At 48.2% G+C, this 23839-nt stretch overlaps 3 protein-coding genes across 6 annotated transcripts in view; all 3 read left to right on the forward strand.

The window, feature by feature from the left end:
• Nucleotides 1-450: 450 nt before the first annotated feature.
• On the forward strand, nt 451-2214 carry LOC103398100 (ribonuclease P/MRP protein subunit POP5). Its single transcript, XM_008336609.3, has 5 exons — nt 451-570; nt 648-790; nt 1430-1579; nt 1655-1738; nt 1813-2214. Exons 1-5 carry the CDS (start codon nt 551-553, stop codon nt 1914-1916), a joined length of 501 nt encoding a protein of 166 aa, XP_008334831.1. The 5' UTR covers nt 451-550; the 3' UTR covers nt 1917-2214.
• A 256-nt stretch (nt 2215-2470) lies between these two features.
• rnf10 (ring finger protein 10) lies at nt 2471-9418 on the forward strand. Its single transcript, XM_025052983.1, has 17 exons — nt 2471-3099; nt 3795-3979; nt 4062-4267; nt 4351-4441; nt 4529-4713; nt 5082-5218; nt 5296-5450; nt 5582-5710; nt 6549-6774; nt 6863-6996; nt 7095-7212; nt 7297-7398; nt 7570-7707; nt 7790-7881; nt 7991-8048; nt 8284-8448; nt 8536-9418. The coding sequence occupies exons 1-17, from the start codon at nt 2925-2927 to the stop codon at nt 8607-8609; spliced, it is 2370 nt and encodes a 789-aa protein (XP_024908751.1). The 5' UTR covers nt 2471-2924; the 3' UTR covers nt 8610-9418.
• A 231-nt stretch (nt 9419-9649) lies between these two features.
• The window catches only part of LOC112486454 (uncharacterized protein KIAA1671), a 17783-nt gene continuing 3593 nt past the window's right edge, over nt 9650-23839 (forward strand). The window contains exons 1-8 of one of the 4 annotated variants that reach the window (XM_025053014.1): nt 9650-10095; nt 11798-11891; nt 12431-12495; nt 12596-13899; nt 14003-14093; nt 14798-16597; nt 16656-17672; nt 18429-18554. In XM_025053014.1, coding sequence (XP_024908782.1) covers nt 12439-12495; nt 12596-13899; nt 14003-14093; nt 14798-16597; nt 16656-17672; nt 18429-18554 — 4395 coding nt within the window. In that variant the 5' untranslated portion in view covers nt 9650-10095; nt 11798-11891; nt 12431-12438. The remainder of the gene's footprint in view (nt 10096-11797; nt 11892-12430; nt 12496-12595; nt 13900-14002; nt 14094-14797; nt 16598-16655; nt 17673-18428; nt 18555-23839) is intronic. The other 3 variants (XM_025053013.1, XM_025053012.1, XM_025053015.1) reach the window with 3 other exon arrangements.

The raw sequence follows: 23839 nt of genomic DNA on the forward strand, positions 1-23839 counted from the left end.
GAATGCTGATTGGCTGAGAGCGATGACGGTTGTCATAGTTACAGACGGGTGTGAATGGTTTACAGTCCCGCTTGTCCGGTTTGCTCTTCACCTGGGCGTCTTGGGGTTAAACTAATGGAGTGGATGGGGAAAAAAACCGCAATGTTTTCCGTCGTTTCTGGAAAATCAGGCTACTATTTCCTTTGACGTTACACTTACGAGAGGTCTACGTTAATGCCAGAGCCCTTGTAGGCCATCTTGGTTTTAATCGAGCTGGTTAATTTGGAGTCCGTTATTTTGCCTTTTCTAAAAAATAAACCTCTCCTGCCAATGAGTAGCTTAAAGTATATCACAGGGAAAACGCATGCGCGAGTCGAACAGTGTATATCTTACGATTTCTTAAATTGTTTTATTATCTAGCTAAACCCCGTGTAAATTGTCTAATACTATACATTAAAACGTTGCAGTGTCTTGACTGTCACCAGCAGGTGGCGGCTCGAGAACCCTCCTGACAGATTTTTACATTGTTGACGGAAGTTCACGCAGAAGAAGAAGAAGACTTGGAGCAAAGATGGTGCGGATAAAGTCCAGGTAAACACACGTTTCGTCGGTGAAGTTGTGTTAAGTATTTAGTTGAAGTATTCCTACTGATTCACCCGTGTCGACAGGTATTTGCTGTGTGAAATTAACGTAACAGACAAGAGCCGTCTGTTGCTGCTGGACGACCGGGCTGTGATGACGGCAGTGCGGACAGCTGTGGCTCGCATTCACGGCGACTATGGAGCAGCTCAGTGTATTATCGGTGTATCGGGTAAGAGAGAGAGAAAAAAGTGTAAAAAAAATTTAAAGTATACATTACATGTACTTTACTGTGAAATGTAAAATGATAACGATTAAACCTCCAGACAGTGTTCTGAATCGAGGCTCGAGCAGATTTGTACTACAGTGGTCCCTCGTTTATCGCGGTACATAGGTGAATTTCCGCGAAGTATTGACACGATATTTATGCGCAGTAAAATGATGATGACTTTTACTGCGCAGCCGTTGATTGACTTCACGTCTCTCCACGGAGTGGTGCCATTTCTTGGGGCACCTCTTCCACGGTTTCCGAAGGTTTATCCGTAGTAGTAGCAGGAACCGGCTTTTTTTGCGAGGCTGCAAATATATCGTCATCGGCAGTTGCTTCTGCTGCTTCTTTTTCCAGTCGAAGAGTAGCTCATAGGCAGTCACGACGTCGTCGATTTTGTTGCTAAAATTGGACCGATCGAACCGTATCGTCGTCCCATTCCTGTGACATCTCTCGCAGATCCAAATTTTATATTTGCAGTTTAAAAAAAAACGCGATGTCGTGAATCCGCGAAATAGCGAGAGACTACTGTACTTATTTCCTCATTTCTCCGTAAATCAACAACTTACCACGTGGTTATTTTCCCTTGTTTTTTCCCCCCAGTGAAATACATGAATGCACACACCGGGATGGTATTTCTCCGTTTTCCCAAACGTTGTTACAAACTCCTGTGGTCCGCACTGCCTTTCATAACGTGTATGGAAACCCGTGGGCAGAAAATCCCATGTTTTCTAAACTGTTTACATGTAGGAGGTAAGAAAATATCAACAACTGTATCAACTTTAACAACGGCTCACTGAACGCGTGTATTAACAAAATCTTTTCTAGGAACAATTAGAACGTGCCAGAAGTTTCTGATCCGGTACAACACACAACAGTTACATCGTCTGCTCCCTAAGTGTAAAAATGAAGGTACAGTATATTTTTGGAGGACTTGTTGGGCATATTTAGCACAGACGATCTGTAATTAACCACGTCGTTTACAGATGAAAAACATGTTCGAACGGCCCTTCTGAAATGCCTACTACCTGGAGAGACTAGAGAAACGTCTGCAGAAGAAGCAGACAGCGAAGAAGATGAAGTGGTGTGAACGACAGGAGGAACTGGTGTTCTCCAGGACCTTCTGCCTGGAGACTGTATCGCGTACTTGAACATTTCAAGGCCGGACACAGTTCAGTGAACTGAGCTTAAACCAACCAAATCACCCAAAATTACCGATTTGTATTTTTTGTAAACAAAGTACTTGTGTTAAATGTTCGTGTTTGTGTTTCAAATGTAAAAGACCCCCGCCCCCCCAAAAAGCAAGTTGTCAAAGTGTTCTACGCTTTCCGGACGTGGGGTGGCGCCACTGAATCGGCTCCACATTAAAAAAAAAGTTTACACAATTATTTTTTTTCTTTCTAGGCTTTAGTCCTTTCTTGTCAGTTTATTATTTATGTTTTAAAAAGAAAAATAAAATAACGAAAATAAAGAAATTTCTTTATTTACAAATACAAGAAAGATATTTTTTTGTATTTTCTCTTTTTTTTTTCAACGAGTTGAACTAATTACGCTTTGATAAGCGTCGACTTCTCTTTCCTTTAAAGATTTTTTTTTACGTCACACGTTTCGGTGCCTCTGGTGAGTAAAAACAAGTAAAAGTTCGACACCGAAGCTGCGGGTTATACCATGCGTTTGTTTTGATCAGATCCTCAGGCAGGAGACCAACATCCGGGTCCCTCCGCTTCCTGTCTGGCGACCCGTCGCCATTGCTGCAAGTCTGTTTTTACGGATTACCTTTATCGGTTAAAATCTCGATAATTAGGCACGTTTTCCACTCTTGGAAAACGCTTAAAGCCTTTTTAAAGGCATATTCCTTTCCTCGGTGGGAAAAACGCCTGGTTTTAGGGGTGTTTGCCCCGAGTTTTCACCCTCTCTCCTTCTAGCCTTCTTAACTTGAGACGCCGATTTCGTGTCTCTTGTTTTTTTTTCCTCGTTGTGTTAAATAGTTAAGATGTCGCCGTGATGGGTTCACCGCGTTTGACAGAAATGAACCGGGGCCTTCGCCGCCTTACTCGCACTCACTGCAGCCCGCTGTTCTCGTCCGTGTTTCCGTTTGATGCCCCAGAGCTCGGCGGCTCTCAGCCCAAAGCTCCTTCCCACCACCGCCGCCGCCACCCCGAACTTCACGGAGACAAGTATGGAGAAGAATCCCAACAGCAACGCCAGCAACAAGGTCCCGCCTCGTTCAAGCTCCACTGGTCCGACACCGGGAGAATCTAAACCCAAAACAGGTACTTATATGATATAGGACAGCGGGGCAAGCTAAGGCTCGGTGTGGCCTGTAGGCTGAGGCCTAGCTGCAGCCCGGAGCAGGTGTAGCAGCGGTGGCTCGTGACGTCGTCAAAACATGTTTACGAACTCGAGAGTTGTCGGTACTGTCCGGTGCTAAAGTCACAGACAGTTGAATTGTTGTTTACGAACTCGATACCAGTACAATGCTAACTGCGAACTCATTAACCTTTTATTTGTTTTGAAACCCCCCCACCGCACCGCCCCGCCCTGTGGTTATCTGGAATACCACGAGTGACACCCCACCGCCCACAAAAAAACATTTACGTTGAGGATTTTGAGTGTGTGCTACATGACAACTAATTAGCAAATGTAAACTAATTAACTTTCTAATTTCTAAAACCCGCAGCTAATGTTAGCTCGGGTTCCTGTACAAGGACTGGTATGTTCTTGTGCGCTGCCTGTCACTCAATGTTTGGTGTTTGTTTTTCTGGCCAGCAACAAAATAACAAGTCAATTACTGCCACCTACAGGCTGGAGTGTGTATATCACCGAAATACACACTCCAAAAAAAATCAAAATCACCAAACTTTTATACCGGAAATCAGTCACCAAGCCCGACTACGGTTGGTTGGAACTGAATGACATTACGGTGACTCTTTTTTTTTCATCATCCCTGTATTTGTTTTTGTTCTAGATGGTAAAAACAATGGAGGCTCGAAGCGCTACAATCGGAAGCGCGAGCCGTCATTCCCCAAACCGGACAGTTTCCCAGGCTCTCGTCGCAGCAATCCACAGAAAAGCAAAACTTTCGATAAGAGACCCCCTCAGAGGGGCGGCGGGCAGCAGTACGGCGTCACGGGCGGAGGACGACGCGAGGAGGTGAGTGGTACTTCTTACGGCATGACTTGATGAAATATTGGAAAAAAAATGTATTAACGTTAACGCATTTGTACGCCTTTAGGTAGCAGAGGCACGCCGAGCCGAGTTTAGCCCGGCTCAGTTTGCTGGACCGAAAAAAATAAGTCTCAACCACCTGTTGAACTTCACCTTCGAACCTCGGGGCGGTTACGGCGGTGTCGGAGATGGAGGCCATTCTTGTTGGGGCCGCAGGAACAAATGGGGGCACAAGCACAAGCCCTTCAACAAGGAGCAGTTTCTGCAGGCCAAGTGAGTGGACGATGCGGTTGTGGGGGTCGTGGTGGAACCGAACCGAACATGTGTGGAGGTCAACGTGTGCTCTGTCGTTTCAGCTGCCAGTTCATCGTGAGTGATGACCAGGACTACAAGGTTCACCTCGCCGATCCGGACAGGCTCGTCAACTGGGACTACGTGCAGCAAGTGGTGAGTGTCATTAGTGTGAAGGTGCAAAAAAAAAAAAATCACACAGTGCTCCACCTACTGATAGAATCCACCCCGTTTCTACCGCAGCGCATTTACAGCCACGAGGTCCCGTCCTGCCCCATCTGCCTCTACCCGCCGTTGACGGCCCGCATCACCCGCTGCGGGCACATTTTCTGCTGGCCGTGTATGCTGCACTACATTTCCCTGAGCGACAAGAGCTGGTCCAAGTGTCCGATCTGCTACGAGTCGGTGCACCTCGCTGACCTCAAGAGGTGAACGACGAGACACGCGAGCACGAACTCTAAACCCACGGACAGGAAAACGGAAAAAAATGTCAAAATTGAATAATTTTGGCAACTGTGAAATTAGGGCATGGATCTGGCGGTACAATATGTATCACAATACAGTGCCGATACGTAATATCGATACGGTATCAAGAAACCAAATATCGCAATAATTTTATATAAAAAAATATAAAAAAAAACTCACCATGTTACATTGTTGCCACGTATTATGCGAAGTTGCTTGTGCACTGTCTCTTGTCTCCTTGGTGGGGCGCTGTTGTTCAGGATTTCACTGTGAGTAGAAGCAACAAAATAATATTCAGTTCAAATGTGTGACAATATATTTACTGTTGCAGCGTGGTAGCCATGGAGACCAGGCAGTACGCAGTCGGTGATGTCATCACCATGCACCTGATGCGCAGAGAAAAGGGGAGTCTGGTGGCCCTGCCCAGCTCCCAGTGGGTGAAGGTGGAGGAGCCTGTGTATTTTGGAGGTGAGAGGAGGAGGAGATCATGTTTTTTAGTTGTTTCTATGAGGATTGGTACCAAACTGAACACGTGTGTTTCCTAGATTCAAGTCTCGGCCCCAACTCCAAGCTGCTGCTGGCCTCCGCAGCCCAGGTCCTCAGTCTGGTGCTGGAGGAGAAGGCTGCCCTGCAGGCTCAGCTGCTGCAGGAGGACGACGCTCAGGAGTGTTTCATCCAGAGAGCTCTGTGTCTTCTGCTGGTAAAGAAAAAAAAAATTACACATGTGGTAACGCGGTGGTATAGTGGTCGGTGCTCCGTCCTTACAGTAAAAAAGGTCACAGGTTTGATCCCCAACAGACTTTTTTTTCCCCGTTTGTCCTTGTGCTGTAGGAGCGAGAGGAAGTGTTGCTGCAACAGCAGAAAACTGCCCTGCCAGACTCTTTCACTCTGTCCTCCCTGACTCTGGAGACTCGCTCTCCCCCTGTGGACCATTTCACGACTAATGTCAGCAGTGCCAAGGTGAGTTTAAGAAAACCAGTCGTCTTCTGTCCACTGTAATGGCAACAGCAGTCCAGTGCGATGAGACCGAGACTGCGGTGGAGTCGAGTCGAGTCGGGTATACACTGTACGATTTTAGCCCGTTTTTTGACCCGATTTTGTGAGACGCACGACCCGGTGACGCTCGGCCCGATTTCACGTTTCGTCGGGCGTCTGTTTCCGTACAGTGTACACGGTTGGTAACGAGGGCCGATTGTCTGTCCCCGAACCACTGTCGGATGGTCGGAAGAATTTCTGACATTTATTTTTAACGCTCGACAAATTATGTCGCACAGTGGAAAGCGCAAAGTGATAGTAACTATGGCGAGGCGTCGGTGGTACGAAAATATAGAGGCAAGATTGATAGAGCTGTGACGCTGTCCACGATAAACGTAATAAATAAACAATGAACATACTGTCCACGTTTATTGAGCCATCTCCGACTCCAGATGCGCCAGTGCCTCTTCGTTTTCGAATTTTCAGCGCACAGTATCGCACCAATCATAACGGCAGCCTTCTTTATGAATAGCATGTTGCTAATAACTGGCGTCGGAGCATTCAAATAAATCTTTGACAGCTATGAATTGACAGTACAGTCAGCAGGGGGTGACGGGCCGTTTCACCTGCACAGTGTGAGCTCTCTGGTCGTGTTCGATGATCGGACCGTACAGTGTGAGTACATAAATCGTGAGCTTTGGCCGTACATCGTAGACGATCACTCGTACAGCATGTGACGGTATCAACGACAAGATTTTTTTTTAAAATCGTACAGTGTACACCCGGCCTAACACAGTGGACGTCTGTTCTGTCTTCTCCTCAGCACGTCCCGCAGTATTCCTCTGCCTTTGATGATAAACTGATGGACCTCCCGGAGGAGTTCCCAGACCTCCCCGAAGACCTCCCCGAAGACCTCCCGGGCGTGCAGGAGGAGTGTGTTGAAGCTCCAACCGACGAGGCTCCCCAGTCTCAGGCTGAGGAGGTGCAGACTCAGCCAGGACGTCCCTCAGCGGTGGTGGGACAGGGACCCTACTACTATTTTTACCAAGGTAGGACGGTGTCCCGCGTGGACCTGAAGACCCGATGAAGACCCTGACGATCTTCATCGCCCTTTGTCTTTCTGTGTGTCTTCATCAGCTGATGACTGCCAGCAGATGTTTCTCAATCCTCTGAACGTTCGCTGCCTGATGCGTCAATATGGAAGCCTGGAGGCCAGTCCGGATTCCATCACCGGGACAGTGGTGGAGGTTGTGGGACAAACGGTCACTGAGGTCGGACAACCCTCTCCTCCTTTTTTTTTTTTTTTTCCTCCTTCTTTGTGTCCTAACACACATATCGAACTACGATTTCTTTCTGCTCTCGTTCGCAGGAGGTTCGTCGTCGGAATCGTTACCTGGCTCATCTGCCGCTCACGTGCGAGTTCAGTATTTGTGAGTTGGCTCTGCAGCCCCCGGTGGTCTCCAAAGAAACTCTGGAGACGTTCGCAGGTTATGGCACATCTATTTTATTTATTTTATTTTTTTCCTCCGAAAATGACTTGACCCTGACCTGTTCACATTTGACCTTTTAAGACGAACTGGAGAAGAGGAAACGCCTGAGGCAGAAAAAGGCACGGGACGAGAAACGCAGAGAGAAACGCATCGAAATGGAGGAGAACAAAAAGCAGGGTAAATGTAAGTGGAGACATCCTGTCAATCTGGTGATACGATACGTATCGAGGCAACAATGCGATATATTGCGATACACAGAGGGTATAGCGATATATATTGTGATATATCAGTGTGTCAATATGGAAAAGTTTTCGTCCGTGAAGATTTCGCTAACGGACTCCTTGTCTCCCTCAGATCCAGAGGTTCATATCGGACTAGAGAACCTTCATCATTTCCCGGCGTTCGGCTCCCCCCCGCAGTACTGCAGCCAACCAGTTCCCCCAGACTTCATCGTCGCTCCTCCGTCTCCTCTGAGCAGCAGCCCCTCCTCTGGTAAAAAAATTTGTTTGGACTCATCCGTCGTCGTATGAACCCCTGAAGACGGGCGCAAACTTGATTTGTTCTCTCTCTCCAGATGGGCTGATGTTCCCGAGTCTGAACGGGCAAAGCCCCTCGCCCGTTTTCGGCAGCGTGGAGGACGACTCCCACTGCATGTCCTTTGCACAGGTGTGTACTTCGAGCGGAAACGATTCGTTCGCAAACGTGTTTGCAGTCATGATTGTGTTCGTTGCAGAGACGACGCTAACATTCTGACCTCTTATCTTGTCTGGTTTAGATGCTCAGAGACGGGAAGGCCAGAGCCGATGTCGGACCCAAGATCGTCTCCAAGAAAGGTACTGCAGCCGTCAGTTGTAGTGCCGAGATTTCTCTTCAGAAATAAGGATGCCTCTTTGATAAAAGCTTCTGTGGGTTCTCACCCTCTTCTCTGTGAGAACAATAAGTGTAAGACGTGCCGCAGATTAGCTCTCAGCCGTGACTCAATCTGTGCTCCCTGGGCCTTTCCGTGCACTTCCTGACAAACCTGTTATCCTCTCACTTAAATGTTTTTTTTTTTGCTCTATCTTGTAGAGAAGTTGCTGGCTCCTCCGGCGGCAGACAGCGACGGGGAGAGCGACGGGTCAGAGCGAGTCCCGGTGCCCAGCTTCCAGAATTCCTTCAGCCAGGCTTTCGAGAAGGCGCTGATGCAGCTGGACAGCGGTCCAGTGTCTCCCCCGCAACCTGCGGTTGAGCCAGGTCAGGCAGCCTCGCGTCGACATTCTCCGTCCGCGCCCGTTCCGTTCTGCCTCCACGTGCACTCAGTGACGGGTTCTTCTTTTTCAGATGACAAAGGAGGGAAGAGAAAGAAGAAGAAGCAGAAGCTCCTGTTCAGCACCTCCATGGTTCACACCAAGTAGACCACACTGAAGTCTCCGATCAGACGTGCACGATGTTCATTATTTGTCTCCCTGCTGCTTGTGATTTCACTCTCACACGAATCCTTTCTAGAACGTAGGCTCTGAAAGTAGGTCTCGGTACGTAGCCAACGTGGGTCCCACGCAGCCATTTTTCCACTGGCTTAGTTTACACTTCAGGTATCTCTTAAGGAGGTCACAACGACGACGACTAAAACACAAATTAACTACCAGCTTCTCCTTCACTTCCTGACACCCAGCTGTCCAGTTTACCCCCAAACAGACTCCTGAGCATTACACCGGGGGTGGGGAGGGGTCCGTGACACAAAGGTGCTTTGTTATTAGAGTGGCAGTCATCCAGCTGCAGGTACCAGAACACTGGTACTTGGACCAGAACACTTTGTGCTGCTTTGATGTGTAAGCCTCAGTATTAGGTAGCAGCCACAAGCTAAATGCAGAATAGCCTAACCAGAAGGTGGCAGAACAGTGTTGTACTCTTGTAAAAGATCGGGTATTTACTCCTACCAGACTCTATGGTATATATTCTACCTTCATCCAAACAGAAACACTTCTGTCTGCGTCTCCTTTCCGTTGATGTGTACTTCTTTAATACTTACCAGCCCCCCCCGACCCCTCCCAGCACCAAAGCTCAACAACGTGTGAAGTTGGTCAACTGCTGACATTGAAAGGCCGTGAGAAAAGTATAATTTTTTTGTTTGTTTTTTTGTTTTTAAGGTTTCTGTATTCACCTTTAAGTTTGAACATGACTGGGAGACACTAGTCTGAAATAAACAAGTATCAACGATGGGAAACGATCTTGGCCTCATTTCTTATCGCACCAGTAGAGCGATGTCTCAGGGTCTAAATAAAAACTTAACTTAGAGATCTTAATCACAGAACCATCGACGCCCAGATTTGAGATTGTCCAAGTCTGGACTAAAGAATGGGTTTGGGTTTGGGTTTGGGTTTGGGTTTGGGGGGGGGGGTGGACACACGGAGAGAGGTTAGCGCTCTCGTAACTTGAATTATAACTCGGTGTTAGCATGTTGTTTGGGGTCTGGAATTCAAATTAAAATACAATATTCTTATCGCTGTGTTCAGACAACGGTAGACAAGTTACGACACGTTATCGTTTGTAAACTTCCGTAAATACACAGTATCTCGTCGCCTGCGGTTCACATTCCGGAAGTCCGTAAAGTCGTCAAAAGGTATGTTTTACTTCGAAAGTACAGTCCGGAAGTTGCCTCCTCCCGTATGACTGCCGGCTTGCTAGGAGGTAATACCCGTCAGTTTTGTCTGTCTGGTCCAGCTTGTCAGCAACAGTGCAACCTGAGACGGGATAGCCAACGGTAGGCTAACCGAGTGAACCAGCTAAGTTAGCCACTGTGTTTCGTTCCACTTTGACCACTTTTTAACGGACTTGTTATCCCTCTGCCAACATTTAAAGTTGTTTGTGGAAGAGGAGACGCCAAATAGACCCGTCTGTTCGGTAAGTTGTCCGCACTTTTATCAACAGACACCGACGCACAGGTTCACTCACTTTTTTTTTCTCCATTTCTGCGAGAGTAGTAGTTAGCTTCGTGTTGTTAGCCCGCAAGGAAACATCCTGGAATTGAAGCGTTCGCTCCATAATATTGATTTACAGTCGTGGCGCATTAACGACCGCAGTCCGGCCGTGGGTCTCGGCATCTTCTGGGTCTGAACTCTGACGAAAAGTAGACCCGAACTTTGTCCACGGAACTGGGCTCAGTTTAGGTGAGGACCGACACAAAGGTGTCAACATGGTGACCTTTGTTCCCGTCACAGAGTGTTTTTTTAAAATATGAATAAACATCACAACAGACACATGTGGCGCAACGGACAGGAAGAAAACAAGCTTTGTTTTAGCGGTGAAGAAACTGGGGTTATTTTAGTGTTACGCTGCTCTGCTGCAGGATGGGGTTCTACCCCCAAAGAGAGGGAACTTTCTTTTTTTTTTGGTTCTATGCGGTCTATGGACCTGACCTGTTCTGTTTTCACTGCCGCCCTGTAACCCTGTACACCAGTGTACACAGACAACTACAGACCAACTTGAATATTTGACGCGAAGTCTGTCTACTTCAGGAACTCTGTCCCTTTTGTAACTGGCTGAGCCAGGTTACTGACGTCATAGCATTTGCCAACACGGAGCCAAGGCACAACAATCACTGGAACAGGCCTTTTTCTGTAGTTTAAATAGAAAATAGCGATACACTGAAATATCGCGATATTTCATTTCACAATACCTTATCGTGTCTTATATATTCTACAGCACTGTATCGATTTTTTAAAATTTTTTTAAATTAACAACATGCAAATATTCATGGTGTTGGTTTATTTTTGTGTTGCATTTAAACCTCCGACCACTAGTTGATTGTACAGGTACTGCGTGTATTTGCAAGTATTTGAGACTTTACTATGACCACACTTGGACTACAGTTACACCGGGGGCGGGGGGCTCGATATATCGTTGTCCCTGTAGTATCGCAATACATCGTATCGTGATACGTGTTGTATCGCCAGATTCTTGCCAATACGCACCCCGTTGGACAAATCTTAAATCTGAGATATTTTTACAACTTTGACCCCAATTAATATTAACTCAAATCCACAAAACAACATCGTGATCGTTTAAATAAAGGCTAGTCCTCAACAGTTCCGCTGACTGTTCACAGTGAGGTGTGAACCTCCGAACTGCCACCTGTCGATTGGCTGTAAAAGCCAATTTTGTTTTTGTCTATCGACAAACATTAAATCAAAACCCTGAAGCCACCGGAGGCCCGGGAGCCACAGGTTGAGGACCACGTGTGGGACAAATAACCTCTCAGTTTCCCAGGAAGTGGATTTTGTCACGTTACAAATCCCTGCAGCGCAGATATAGCCACCCTCTCAGTGAATATTTGCTATTCCAGATTAGCGCGAGGCGTGTCCTGTCATCACGTGCAGTTCGCCGTTCAACGCGTCAATCACAGCTTGACAAATACTAGATGGCTGCGGTATTTGGCACACTGGGACTTGGCAGGGTTTCACATTTATCTGTGCGTCAACATTTATTGCGTGTTAACCCTTTAATGATCACAGGATGATTAAGGAGAGTGTGAACAGCTCATACAGCAAGTTGCTGGAGCTGTGTAGAAGTTCTCACGTTGCCTCTTCCATCTCTTTCTCCTCAGGCTCCTTGATCTCCATCCTTCACTGTGCGATGACATCACTGCCCGTTTCCTACAAAGGCCAAGGCTTAACGGCAGAGGCGTGACATCCTGTCAGGTGAGGTGGCAACTGATAAAGGTCTCACCGAGGACACATCCGGAAGGGCTGTGATTTGGCAGGAATCTGGTGATATAATACATATCGCGATACATGGGCAACGATATGATATGATGCGATTATACTGTAGGCACGAGTGTAGCTGTAGTCCAAGTGATCCTAGTCTCGGACTCGCTGCTGTTCCAGATCAGGATACGGTATCAGTGATTTTTCAGTGTATCGATATTTTCTTACACCCCTACATGTGATGTGTACGTTCTGGAGCGCCCATAATTGTTAGCATTTCTATCTGCAATTGAAACAGTGGATGAAACATCTCTGTCGCGACGCGTTCAGAAATCTCGGATCTTATCGTATCACGTTTATAAAGTCGAACTCAACCATAGTCAGACCTGCGGACTCACTGTCGAACAACTCTTTAAAATAAAGACAGCTAGCAGTTCCCTGTTCACTTCCTAACATCCGACCTTTAACATTGAACCTGTCGGAATGTCCGGTAACTCTCTGTCTCTCTGTCTGCAAATATGTTTCTGACTCAGGTGTATAAATGTGCTTCTCTGTAAGGCACGCCCCAAGACAAAGTTCACAGTCATGGCTAGATAAAGTGAGTTAATCGCGACTCGACGAACCGCTGTGGCTGAATTTCTCTTCACTAGATCAACAACTCTTGTGACTCAGACCAGAACCTCTGCTTTCATTTGAAGGTCCTGCTGGAGACAATGGCCGCTCAGGTGGAGGTTCAGACGGGCGAGGTAGGGCGGCCTGGGGCAGGGGGGCGACACCACCTGAGTCCTCTGACTGACTCCAGCAACACCAACATGATGGAGATTCCTTCCATCAATCAATCTCACATTATCACCAGAGAACCCAAAAAACCGACGGTGGGACCCAAACCGCGACTCTCTCCCAAACCTTTCGCACTTGAAAGAAACTCCACCGTTCGACCCATAGTCGCCCCGAAGCCCCAAACCAAGCCCCGGCCAGAATCGACCCGCTTGGCTGGATACAAACCAGAACTCGCGTGCAACCAGAAACCACAGCAACCATCTGCTGTGGCGAAATCCAGACCGACCAATCCCAATCGTCCTTCATCTACCTCATTTAAGACAACAAATAATTTAAGTTCGGGTCAAACAACCAAGCTGGTGGTCCAGCCATTTAAACCAGCCCCTCCTTTTGATCCCGGAGACCCCACTAAGCCCTCACGTCCTGTGGCAGCCCATAGGAGGAAACAGGGAATATCAAACTTGGGCTATTCCAAGAGCCTAAAGAAGCCCCCCTCTGCTGAGTGGTCTGGAACCACCAAGAAGGACATTGAAAAGGACACAGTTGAATCCAACAGGGTGGGACCCCCCATTACCAGAGCTAAATCGATGGGTTTCCTAGACCAGGTTGGGCAGGAAGAGGAAGAACATGAAAAAAACAAACCAGACGTGGCTGTGCCACTGAGACCCCAGCCTAGGAGATCGAAGCCCAGACCGGTGTCGGCCATCTTTCTAGAGAGTTCAACTAAGACAGAAGCTCCGACTCCCGCCCCCCGCTGGGCAGGGCGACGGCCTCTGTCGGCAGATCTCACCTCCAAGTTTGAGTCCATCGGACTGTCGTTGCACCGCAGCAGCGCTAACGCAAACACTAAAGAGAACTGTCCTGAGAAGACATCACTGACACCACAGACCACAGAGCCGGAAAGTACCACACCACCTAGTACCGATGCTGTGGATGGGCCTCTCTCTGATCAGAGCACCCAAAGGCAGGACGAAACGACCGTGAAGGAGACTGATGAGCCCAGGCACAGAGCTAGCATCAAGTCCAGAATCAGTCTCCTTCTCGACTCACCCTCAGTTCCCGAAACTGGTTCCGCAAGCCAAGGATCAGTTCCTGACAACGAACCACCGGTGGGGGTGAAGCAACTGATCAAGCAGCTGACAGAGGATTCTCCGATGTCATCGAGCCCCAACACGAAACCAGCAGTTAAGCCCCGCCCTCTGCCCCTGGACCTGACTAAAAGGTAAGAGCTCCTGTTTGCCTTTTGTTTCCTTTTGTCCAATGTCTTTGTCCTGGAGGTACGCTGTTGTGTCTGGCTTTTGTCATGTGTAACGTATGATCTCCAGGTTTTCATCGGAGAGGTCACCCGACCTTGGCAGCGCTCTGCCCTGGGAGACAACAGACCCTCAGCTGATCAACAAGAATCCTCAGAATAAGGTAACTTTACAGATTCGGTTTATTAAACACGAACACATGCTTTAACAACAGCCAACAGTGGAGGCAGTAGCGTACAGTTGTTCACGTCCATTGGCCCCCATGTGATGAGGTGCCGAGAGGAGTCTCTTCGCGGAGAGGCTTTGGTTACCTGCTCTGGACCACACCCACTGTTATGAGAGACTTTCACCTGCTTTTGTACTGAATACATTTAGTGCGGATGAGGCTGCGTCGGTGTCTAGACAAGAAGACAACAAAGACAGGTGGCGCTAACTGCAGTCAGTCAGTAGAATTTTCTTATCACAAATATGATTACGACGTGATCAATCGCATTATCAGGGCGGTGTATTGGCAAGAATCTGGCAATACAATACGTGTCACGATACAGGGGCAACGGTATGATATATTGTGATACATTGCGATACAGTTTTTTCCCCCGATATTTCGTATCCCCCCTATATATATCGGGGGGGATACAAAATTGAAATATCGCAATATTTTATGAAACGTAATATCGCGATATTTCAATGTACGATATTTTCTTACACCCCTAATTGTTATGTATAAAATAAAGTGATGAAGTCAAAAGTAGTTTTATTGAAAAATTGCCGTAACATTTGAACCAAAGTTTTTATTGTTATATTGTCTTTTATCACGTCGTATAACGTTATATTAACATTCTAACGCATATGATCCTATTTTCTTAGAATGAAGAGTTGACGCCAACACCCAGTGACCTCAGAACAGTCGTTGACAAAGACTCCCCACGACCGGCCTCCACCGCTGAGGAAACCCAGGCAGGACCGACCTTCGACGTGACCTCGGGCAGAGACGTGCAGACAGTGCGAGCTGCTTTGTTTGAAAACGTCGTGGAGAGACACACCGTGCACGTGGTGGATGAGAGGAAGCCCGTCCAGAACGCTAAAGATCGTCACCCAAACCCAGTGTTCAACAGTGGAAGTACCAAGGAGGAGGGAACCATCGTCACTGCCACCTACAAAGAACCGGTGTCCCTGTCCAGTCCAGTGGGGGTGGTGCACGCTTTTGATGCAGCGCCGTCCATGGAAGAGAAGCGGCCCGAGAGTGAGCGCGGTTCTCTAGCTCACTGGTCAGACCAGGTCCCTAAGACTCTGAGCTCCAGACCCTCGGAAACACCCAAGCCGGATGTTGGGATCACAGGCTTGAATCAAACCGAACCGAGTTTGTCTGCATCATCGGAGCAGCAGTCTCGCTATCTGAGGGTCGGCGCTCTGCCCAAATGGACTACAACAGACAGCCGAGGGACGCCGAAGGACGGACGAGTGTTTTGGAACACGGACACACAGGAAGAGGTGGAGCAGGAATCAGCCCCCACAGCCGCTCGTCTAAAATTACCACAGGCTGAAGATCAGCAGAGACCCAGGGCGACTTACTTTGCTCTGATGGGACAAGTACAGGAGCCACTTTTTCCCGTCGATACGGCGGACATGTTTGTATCCTCGGATGAGTTCTCTGTGAGATCCGCGCAAATGGGACCTCAAGGAAAGATTCATCGCAACAGAAGGAACCCCTCCTCTCAGGCACAAGTGGAGGAGCAGAGGCTGAAAAACCAGGGGAAGGTTCACCCGCTCAACCCAGGTGTCCCGCCACCGGAGGACGGGACGGAGAGTGTGTACAGGAAGGAAATGAGAAAGGAGGTCGACAAACACAAGGCTAACATGAAAGAGCTTGAAAGAGAAAAACACAGGCAGCTGGAAATGGAGTTTGTGTCGATGAAGGAGCGCGAGATGCAAAGGGAATTTGAAAGGCAAAGACAGAAGGCCTTCGAGAAGGAAGTGGAAATGCAGAAACAGATCAATCTGGAACGACAGAGGCTGCAGGATTACGAAAGACAGAAAATGATCGACTCGGAAAAACTGAGGCTACAGGAGCAGGAAAGACAGAAAAAACAGAAGGAGTCGGAGAGGGAGGCTGAACGAGAGAGACAAAGACTGAAGGAGGAAGAGAGGCAGAGGGCACTGGAGAGGCAGAGAATGGAAGAACTGGAGAGGCAACAGCTCCTAGAGTTTCAGAAGCAGAAGGAGAAGGAGAGACAGCAGCTGGAGGCCGAGAAGAGGAGGCTGAAGGAGAAGAAGGAGAGGGAGGAGGCGAGAATGAAGGAGATGGCGCTAGAACAGGAAATGTTGAGACTCAAGGAGCTGGAGAAGGAGAGGGAGAGACAAAAGGAAATGGACCGTCAGGAGGTGGAGCGTCAGAAGAAGATGAAGCATCAGAAGGAGGTCCAGCGTCAGAAGGAGGTCGAACATCAGAAGGAGGTCCAGCGTCAGGAGGAGATGAAGCGTCAGAAGGAGGTCGAACGTCAGATGGAGGTCGAACGTCAGATGGAGATGGAGCGTCAAAAAGAGTTACAACGTCAGATGGAGATAGAGCACCAGATGGAGATGCAGCGTCATGAGATCCAGCGTCAGGAAGAGATGAAGCGTCAGAAGGAGGTCCAGCGTCAGGAGGAGATGCAGCGTCAGAAGGAGGTCCAGCGTCAGGAGGATCAGAAGGAGGTCCAGCGAGGAGATGCAGCGTCAGAAGGAGGTCCAGCGTCAGGAGGAGATACAGCGTCAGAAGGAGGTCCAGCATCAGGAGGAGATGCAGCGTCAGAAGGAGGTTGAACGTCAGAAAGAGTTCCAGCGTCAGATGGAGGTGGAGCGTCAAAAGGAGATCGAACTTCAGATGGAGAGGCAACGTCAGAAGGAGGTCCAACGTCAGATAGAGGTGGAGCAGAGAGAGATGGAGAGAATGCAGCAGCTACACAACCAGAGACAGTTAGAGTTAGAAAACCAGAGGTTGAAACAACAAGAATTGGACAAGGAGAGACAGAGGGAGGAGGAGAGGAGAAGAATCTTGGAGCTTGAGAAACGTAGACAGCGTGAGAAGCAGGAGAGAGAGGAGGCTGATAAAATCAGAACGGTGGCCAAACAGCAAGAGGCAGAGAGGCAGCAGCTGAGAGAGAGGCTGAAGAGGGAGGAGCAGGAGGCGGCACAGTCGGAACCATCAGTCCTGAGGCACAAAGGCTTGGATCTGGACCACGAACTGTGGACTACGTTTCAGCACGGTGGCCCTGCACCCCGATGGAACGATCCAGAGTCTTACAAACCTGCCATACTTGACGTCGACATTTTCACGACCCAACCTCTGGTCCCCACCAATAAAGACCTGTTTCCTGGTTCTGGCGTTCAAGGGGTTGACACCGGGTCTGGGCCAAAGTTCTGGAAGGTGCCGACCCAGACCTCTGCGGGGTTCTCCAGCCCCGTCTGGACCCAGCCTCCCAACGATTCTTGGGACCTGTCTGTGGACCGGGGTGCGGCTGAACCCAGAAAACATTCCAACACGCTCACTCCGGAACAGGTTCTACTCAGACCGGAGAAACACCCCGTGGCTCCTCAGAGACCCTGGTCTGGACTCCTGGATGAGTCTCCCAACTTGAATCCCAACTCCAGCACAGACCCTAAACCTGGAAACACCACTGGTCAGCTGCTCTGGCTCCCCAGAGAGCTGCAGCCCCAAGACAGCAGGGAGGTCAAAGGGCACAGGAGGTCCGTGGGGTCCCAGGTGAGCCTCGTAGATCAACATCACCGGTCAATGTTTCAATTTTCACCCTCTATATACAGTCTTTGACCACTAGGAGTTTAGGTTCTAGTACCCAGACCAGCGTCCCACTGTATATGCAAATAGATACAAATAGAAGACGTGTTTGTATAATTTATACCGATGCAGAGTGACGTAGGTTGTCTCTCTCTGTCTCCGACAACTTTGCCTTGTTGACCTGGTCCGACCTGGTTTTAACATTTGCCTTGAACGACCCGATCACCTACACTCACAGCAAATATCCATTAACTCTGCCTCTTAGCTTGAACCCATCTGTCACTCTGACTGCGCACCTCACCACTGTCTGGGTTGTACACTTTTTCTAGATAGACAACAGGCACACCTTCTCTGTACTTCCTTTCCAACAGTCTCAAAGCACAATATGTGGACGTAAAACCCTTCTGAGACTGTGTAAATCAGGGGTTCTCAACCCCAGGTCCGCAGACCATTACTGGTCCATAGATCATTTGGTACCGGGGCACAGTGGGACACATTTTTACTATGTGCTTTACTTTCTGCTGCATGGACTTTATTAAATTCTTTTGAAGCACCCGCGGGCCACACAAAATGGCTTGGCAGGCCACGTTTAGCCCCCCGGGCCTTGAGTTTGACACGTATGCTGTAGACCAATGGCTGTTTTTTTTTTTTTTTAGTGATTTTGTCAAAAGCTTTGACTTGGGAGAAACAAGTGATATTTCTGTTGTTGTTGTTGTCCTTCAGGGATTGAACCGGATGAGGTCTCGTAGTGTGTCGAGGCGTTCAGCTCCTCCGGGCAGCACGGTGGAGGGAAGTCTGTCCAGAATGAGAAGTCGCAGTGCCCACAGAGAGCAAGACCGCCACAGCTTGGTGAGTACAGGCAACGCCTCAGAAGCGACATGTGACCTAGCTGGGCTGCAGGGTGGTCCCTCACTATTTCGCGGTTCATCTTTCGCGGATTCACGACTGTATATATAAAATATACCGTATCCCGGATTTGGATCTGTGAGAGATGTCACAGGAATGGGATGACGATACGGTTCGATCGGTCCAATTTTGCAAAAAAAACGACAACGTCGTGACTGTCTACGAGCTAGTCTTCGACTGGAAAAAGAAGCAGCGGAAGCACCTGACGAACATCGCCGATCGCGCGGACCGCGATGTTCGTCAGCCTCGCAAAAAAGAGTCGGTTCCTCCTCCTACTACGGATACACCTTCGGAAACCATGGAAGAGGTGCCCCAAGAAATGGCACCACCCTCTGGAGAGACGTAAAATCAATCATCAGCTGCGCAGTAAAAGCCATCATCACCTTCCTCGTCATCGTTTTACTGCGCATAAATACGGTGTCACTACTTCGTGGAAATTCAGTTCTCGCGGCAGGGCCTTGGAACCGATCTACCGCCATAAACCAGGGATCGCTGTATTTTGGTGTATGGTCGAGGTAAAAACCGCTGATGAAAGGTTGTTGACAACCGAACCGTGACCGCTGACGAGTCGGTGACTAATGTTTGTGGCATGACAACCTGCTCCATTCACACACACACACACACCCCCCCAATCACTTTCTAGTGTAGCTGTGGCCAAACAGCTTCTCAGGCCTGTTTTTCAGGATTGGCTTAGGAACACGGGTTGTTCTTGCGGCTGCTGCTGCTGCTGCTGCTGCTGCTGCTGCTGCTCACTTCTCTTAATAATGATTTAATGACTCATAGTGTTTTTGTTTCCTGCACCAAAACACACACCCGTGACGTGTTGACTGTTACCGACTGAAGGAATAGATCTGCTCCTCTCACTCCATTGGTCTAAATGGCTTCACGTTTATTTTCCCATCCCTTTATCTGGACCTGAGTTTATCGGTTTATCTGCAGTGATGACTTCACTAATCATTCACTTTGTCACCGAGGGCCACCGTTACTGATCAAAGTTGAAGGGCAACTTTGTGGACCTGCCTTATTATGGATTATGTAAACCTCATTATTTTGATAATGGAAGCCCAGAGTAATTCATCAAGAGTTTGAGAGCCACTACTGCCATCTAGTGCATTTTTCTATTTCCCTATATCATGTAGGGGGCCGTCTCGCATCATGTTTCCCAGGAGTTTATGAATAATGTCTATTGACTTGGGTCGCAAACGTTTGTGACTTTTAAAATATGGGTACGTTTAGAAACCCCTGTACTAGAGGACTGGGGTAAACTTAGAGGTAATAGATTAGTATCCAGGAATGAATCAGCAAGTAGTGGGAATAGAATCCTCTCCTTCGATTTTAAAAACACAGCTCAGTTTAAGGTTGAGCTATATATACAAACCTATCTCTATATGTACACACACACATCTACACAAACACAAATATGTGTGTATATATGTATATATGTAGTATATAATAACTAAAAATGCACTAATTTGCCTTAAAATACCAAGCTATGTCCATTTTTGTGGTTAAAATATGTGTATATATATATATATATATATACATACATACATAAATACAGTTAAGGATATATTTCTGAAAACGTACCAAATTGTTGTTGTTTTGACTGCACTGCACCTTTAATACACGACAGCAGAGGGCAGCGTGTAGTCCACACCTCAGCTGTAGTTGTGTGGTGACATCACTGGTGGTAGTCAGAGGTTCTGAGGTTGGTCAGTCAGCAGACATGGACCCCGGGCTGAGGGCGCTGTTGTACCTGTGGTGCTGCTGCCTGACTCCACACAGACTCTGGGTGAGTGACTCTCGCTGATGTCTTCTGATTTTTAGGACCAGGAATCCAGATTATATTAGAACATGTCGGCTGAGTTTGTAGAAGCATCTCAGGCTGGTGAGGTCAGAGTGGGGAGGGACATATCGAGCAGCTACGAGTCACTTCCAGTAGGTGGTGTTTGCCTGAAGGATGAGTGATACTTTTTTTTTTTTACATTAAAACCAGTCAGGTTTAAAACGTATGAAATTATGTTGGTGGTTCTCAACAATGGGGGCAGGAGGCTATTTCAGGGTTCACTGTACTTTTTTTTTCCTCACTGGGAAAAAAACGCACAGATTTTTTTTAATCCAACAATAAATACTCATGTAATAAGTAGTAAAGTCCGTTTGGGCCGTGTTAAACATCGGTTGACCTATAGGGGCGCGAGTGGACGCAGGGTCGGAGTTTCCCTGTCTGACAGTGTCCTCAGGTTAACGTTTTCCACTGTTAAGTCACATTGTGTTATACTCCGCCCGACACAAGGGGGCATCTCAGCTGGCTGCTGTTGACTGGAGTCACACTGAACGGAACAAGCTCCTAACTCCTTCACTTGACTCCGAACTCTCTCACTCGACTCTTAACTCTTTCGCTTGACTCCTAACTCCTTCGCTCGACTCCGAACTCTTTCACTCCGACTCCTAACTTTTTCACTCGACTCCAAAATTTTTTGCTCGACTCCTAACTCTTTCACTCGACTCCTAACTCCTTCACTCGACTCCTGTTTCGCTCGACTCCTAACTCTTTCACTCCGAGTCCTAAATTTTTTGCTCGACTCCTAACTCCTTCACTCGACTCCTAACTATTTCGCTCGACTCCTAACTCCTTCACTCCGACTCCTAACTCCTTCACTCGACTCTTACTTCCTGCCTCGCTCAAACAGGTTCTCGCTCTAATTACAGCTTTACTTCTCTGCGTGATTGCAACATTTTTTATAATCCTACCACACTTTCTCCCACTTCCTCGCCCTTTCTCCCTCCCTTCCCTCCCTCTCTCCCCTCCCTCCCTCCTTCCCTCCCTCCCTTTATTTTTACATACGTCCTCTGCTTCTGCCTGTGACGGCGCTCTGTTGTTGCCCAACCTGGGGCTGGAGCCACATCACTGCATTACATATATCAGCCTCCCTCCCTCCTCCCTCCCTCTCTCTCTCCCTCTCCCTCTCCGGATCAGGGACCTCCCATTTTCTCACTCTCTCACTCTCTCTTGCTCACCCTCTCCCTTTTTGAGTGTGTTGCACTCTCTCCCTCTCTCTCTCTCTCTCTCTCTCTCTCTCTCCACCCTGTTTCTCCTTGGCAGTCAGTCCCGTAGAGCGGAGTAAAGAGCAGCACTGCTGACGCAGTTTCCACTACCTGCCTGTACCTGCAGCAGGCGCCGAGGAGGGAACGCGTCCTTCTGTTTTTTTTCTGGTGGATTTGACCTGAACTCCTCGACTCCCCCTCCTGTCTTGCTCTGTCCTGCTCTGCTCTCGGACCATGTCTGGACACGGCAGGTTTTCCTTCCGCCGTCAGCTGTCCTGCACCATTTCTCTTTTCACCTCGCGGCCACAACAGCAGCATTCAGCCTGAAGATGTGGCCCAGTTGGACACGTTTCAAAACTTTCATCCGGGCAGAAACGCATTGACCTCGGCGGTCAGAGAGATCTCCTCCGGAGGACCGGTATAGCGGTAAAAAAAAAAAGCCGGATCGTAATATAGTAAAGTCTCGTGCTTTAAGAGTACGATGAGTGACTTGCTTTTTTGGTAGCGCACTTCAATAATCTGACAGAAGGTGGCGGTGAAACTGGACAGTTAGCGCGAGGCTAACATCCTGGAGATTTTTTTTGGGGGGGGCTGATGAGTTGATTGCTCCACTGGGACTGCAATGCAGACGGACCGTTGAAGAGGAAGTGGAGTTGTGGAGAGGCGTCTGCCCGCGCTGCAGATGACACCAACATAACCCACGCACCGAGTCAACATTCAGCAGAGCAGACTGCGATCACTCGCGGCTAACGGGCTACTCTATCTTGTAGTTCCTCGTGATGGAGTATCTGGGGGAAAAACTTTCCGTCGGTCAGTCTCAGCTGTCGGGATGGGTCGGAAACGTCCGCCGCTCCCTTCACGGGGCACTCAGCTTTTTGTCCAGTTCGACGGAGAGGGGGGACCGAGGGGGAGAGATCGGAGACTTCCGAAGAACCAACTCCGTTCGCTCCTTGGCCTCGCGCAGCAGGGAGTCCATCCGCACATTCTCGCTGCGCAGCCAGCAACGCCTGTCGTTACGTAGACGTACTGCTCCCAACACGCCCACTGCCGTAAGACCGCGTTCACACACACACACACACGAGTACAAGTGCACAGGAGGGAGGCGCTGTTGTCACCCTGTCTTAGCTGTGGTTCTTTAACGTGAATAGACTAGGCTGGAACCGAGCTCCTGCTCCAGAACTGTTGCAGTACTGTTTAATGTATTTGTTCCAGGAACTTGCATTGGCAAGAATCTAGCGATTCGATACGTATCACGATGATGCGATATATTGCGATACTATAGGCATGGCAATATAGTTTGTTTTTTGTTTTTTTGTTAATCATTGTTAATTGTTACTCAATGATAACAATTAACGCAATATTTGGGTTCAATATTCTTCTTACTTCTCAACTGTGACAACTGTGTTGTCTTTAGCGCCACCTACTGTAAAACAACCTCCGCCCATGTATAATGTGGAGTGACTGCAGCAGTCGCTCAGATAAGTGCTAGCATCGCCTGATGAGTCACGGCGGCCAATGACGGCGCCCCATCGTGACACCATTGTGTCTGTTGGCCTTGTTGACGTCTGAACAACATTGACGGGTGACAGTGACTAAGGCGATCGTTGTTGACCGACTGGGAGAGAGACTGCAGCCTGGGTGTAGTTGTCATGTGATATCTTTAGCTCTTTAGTCTGTAAGTTGACAAGTTTCCAAGTCTCTACATAGCAGCTGACTGCTGCGATGGAGTGTTAGTGTCGGACGTTTAAATATAAACCTCCAACTGTTGATGGCCGCACCTTCAGATTGCTAAGCCACTGCCAGGACGGGTCAGTCAAGTCGCTCATTTACACACCGATGATACTATTATTTCTTTGTGTGGACCACGACCTACTGGACTGGTCCACAGTCCTTGACCGGTATGATATCGTATCGACATTTGTTGACCGTATCGAACAATTACCGGTCAAATATTCCTAGCGGTTCATTTTATTTTGCTCTTATTTTTGCTCAATGTATATGGTATTGTTGCCCCTGTATCGCGATACGTATCGTATCACCAGATTCTGGCCGACGCAAGAGTGTGTGTAACGTCCAGAAAAAACAAAAAACAAAGACTGAAAATAGGAAGGTCGCCAAGGTCAGAGTGACCCTAACAGGATTTTTTTTATTGGGAGAGAGGATTTGGACTATATATATATATA

The sequence above is a fragment of the Cynoglossus semilaevis genome, chromosome Z (assembly GCF_000523025.1).
Source record: "Cynoglossus semilaevis isolate Cse_v1.0 chromosome Z, Cse_v1.0, whole genome shotgun sequence".
Taxonomy (NCBI): domain Eukaryota; kingdom Metazoa; phylum Chordata; class Actinopteri; order Pleuronectiformes; family Cynoglossidae; genus Cynoglossus; species Cynoglossus semilaevis.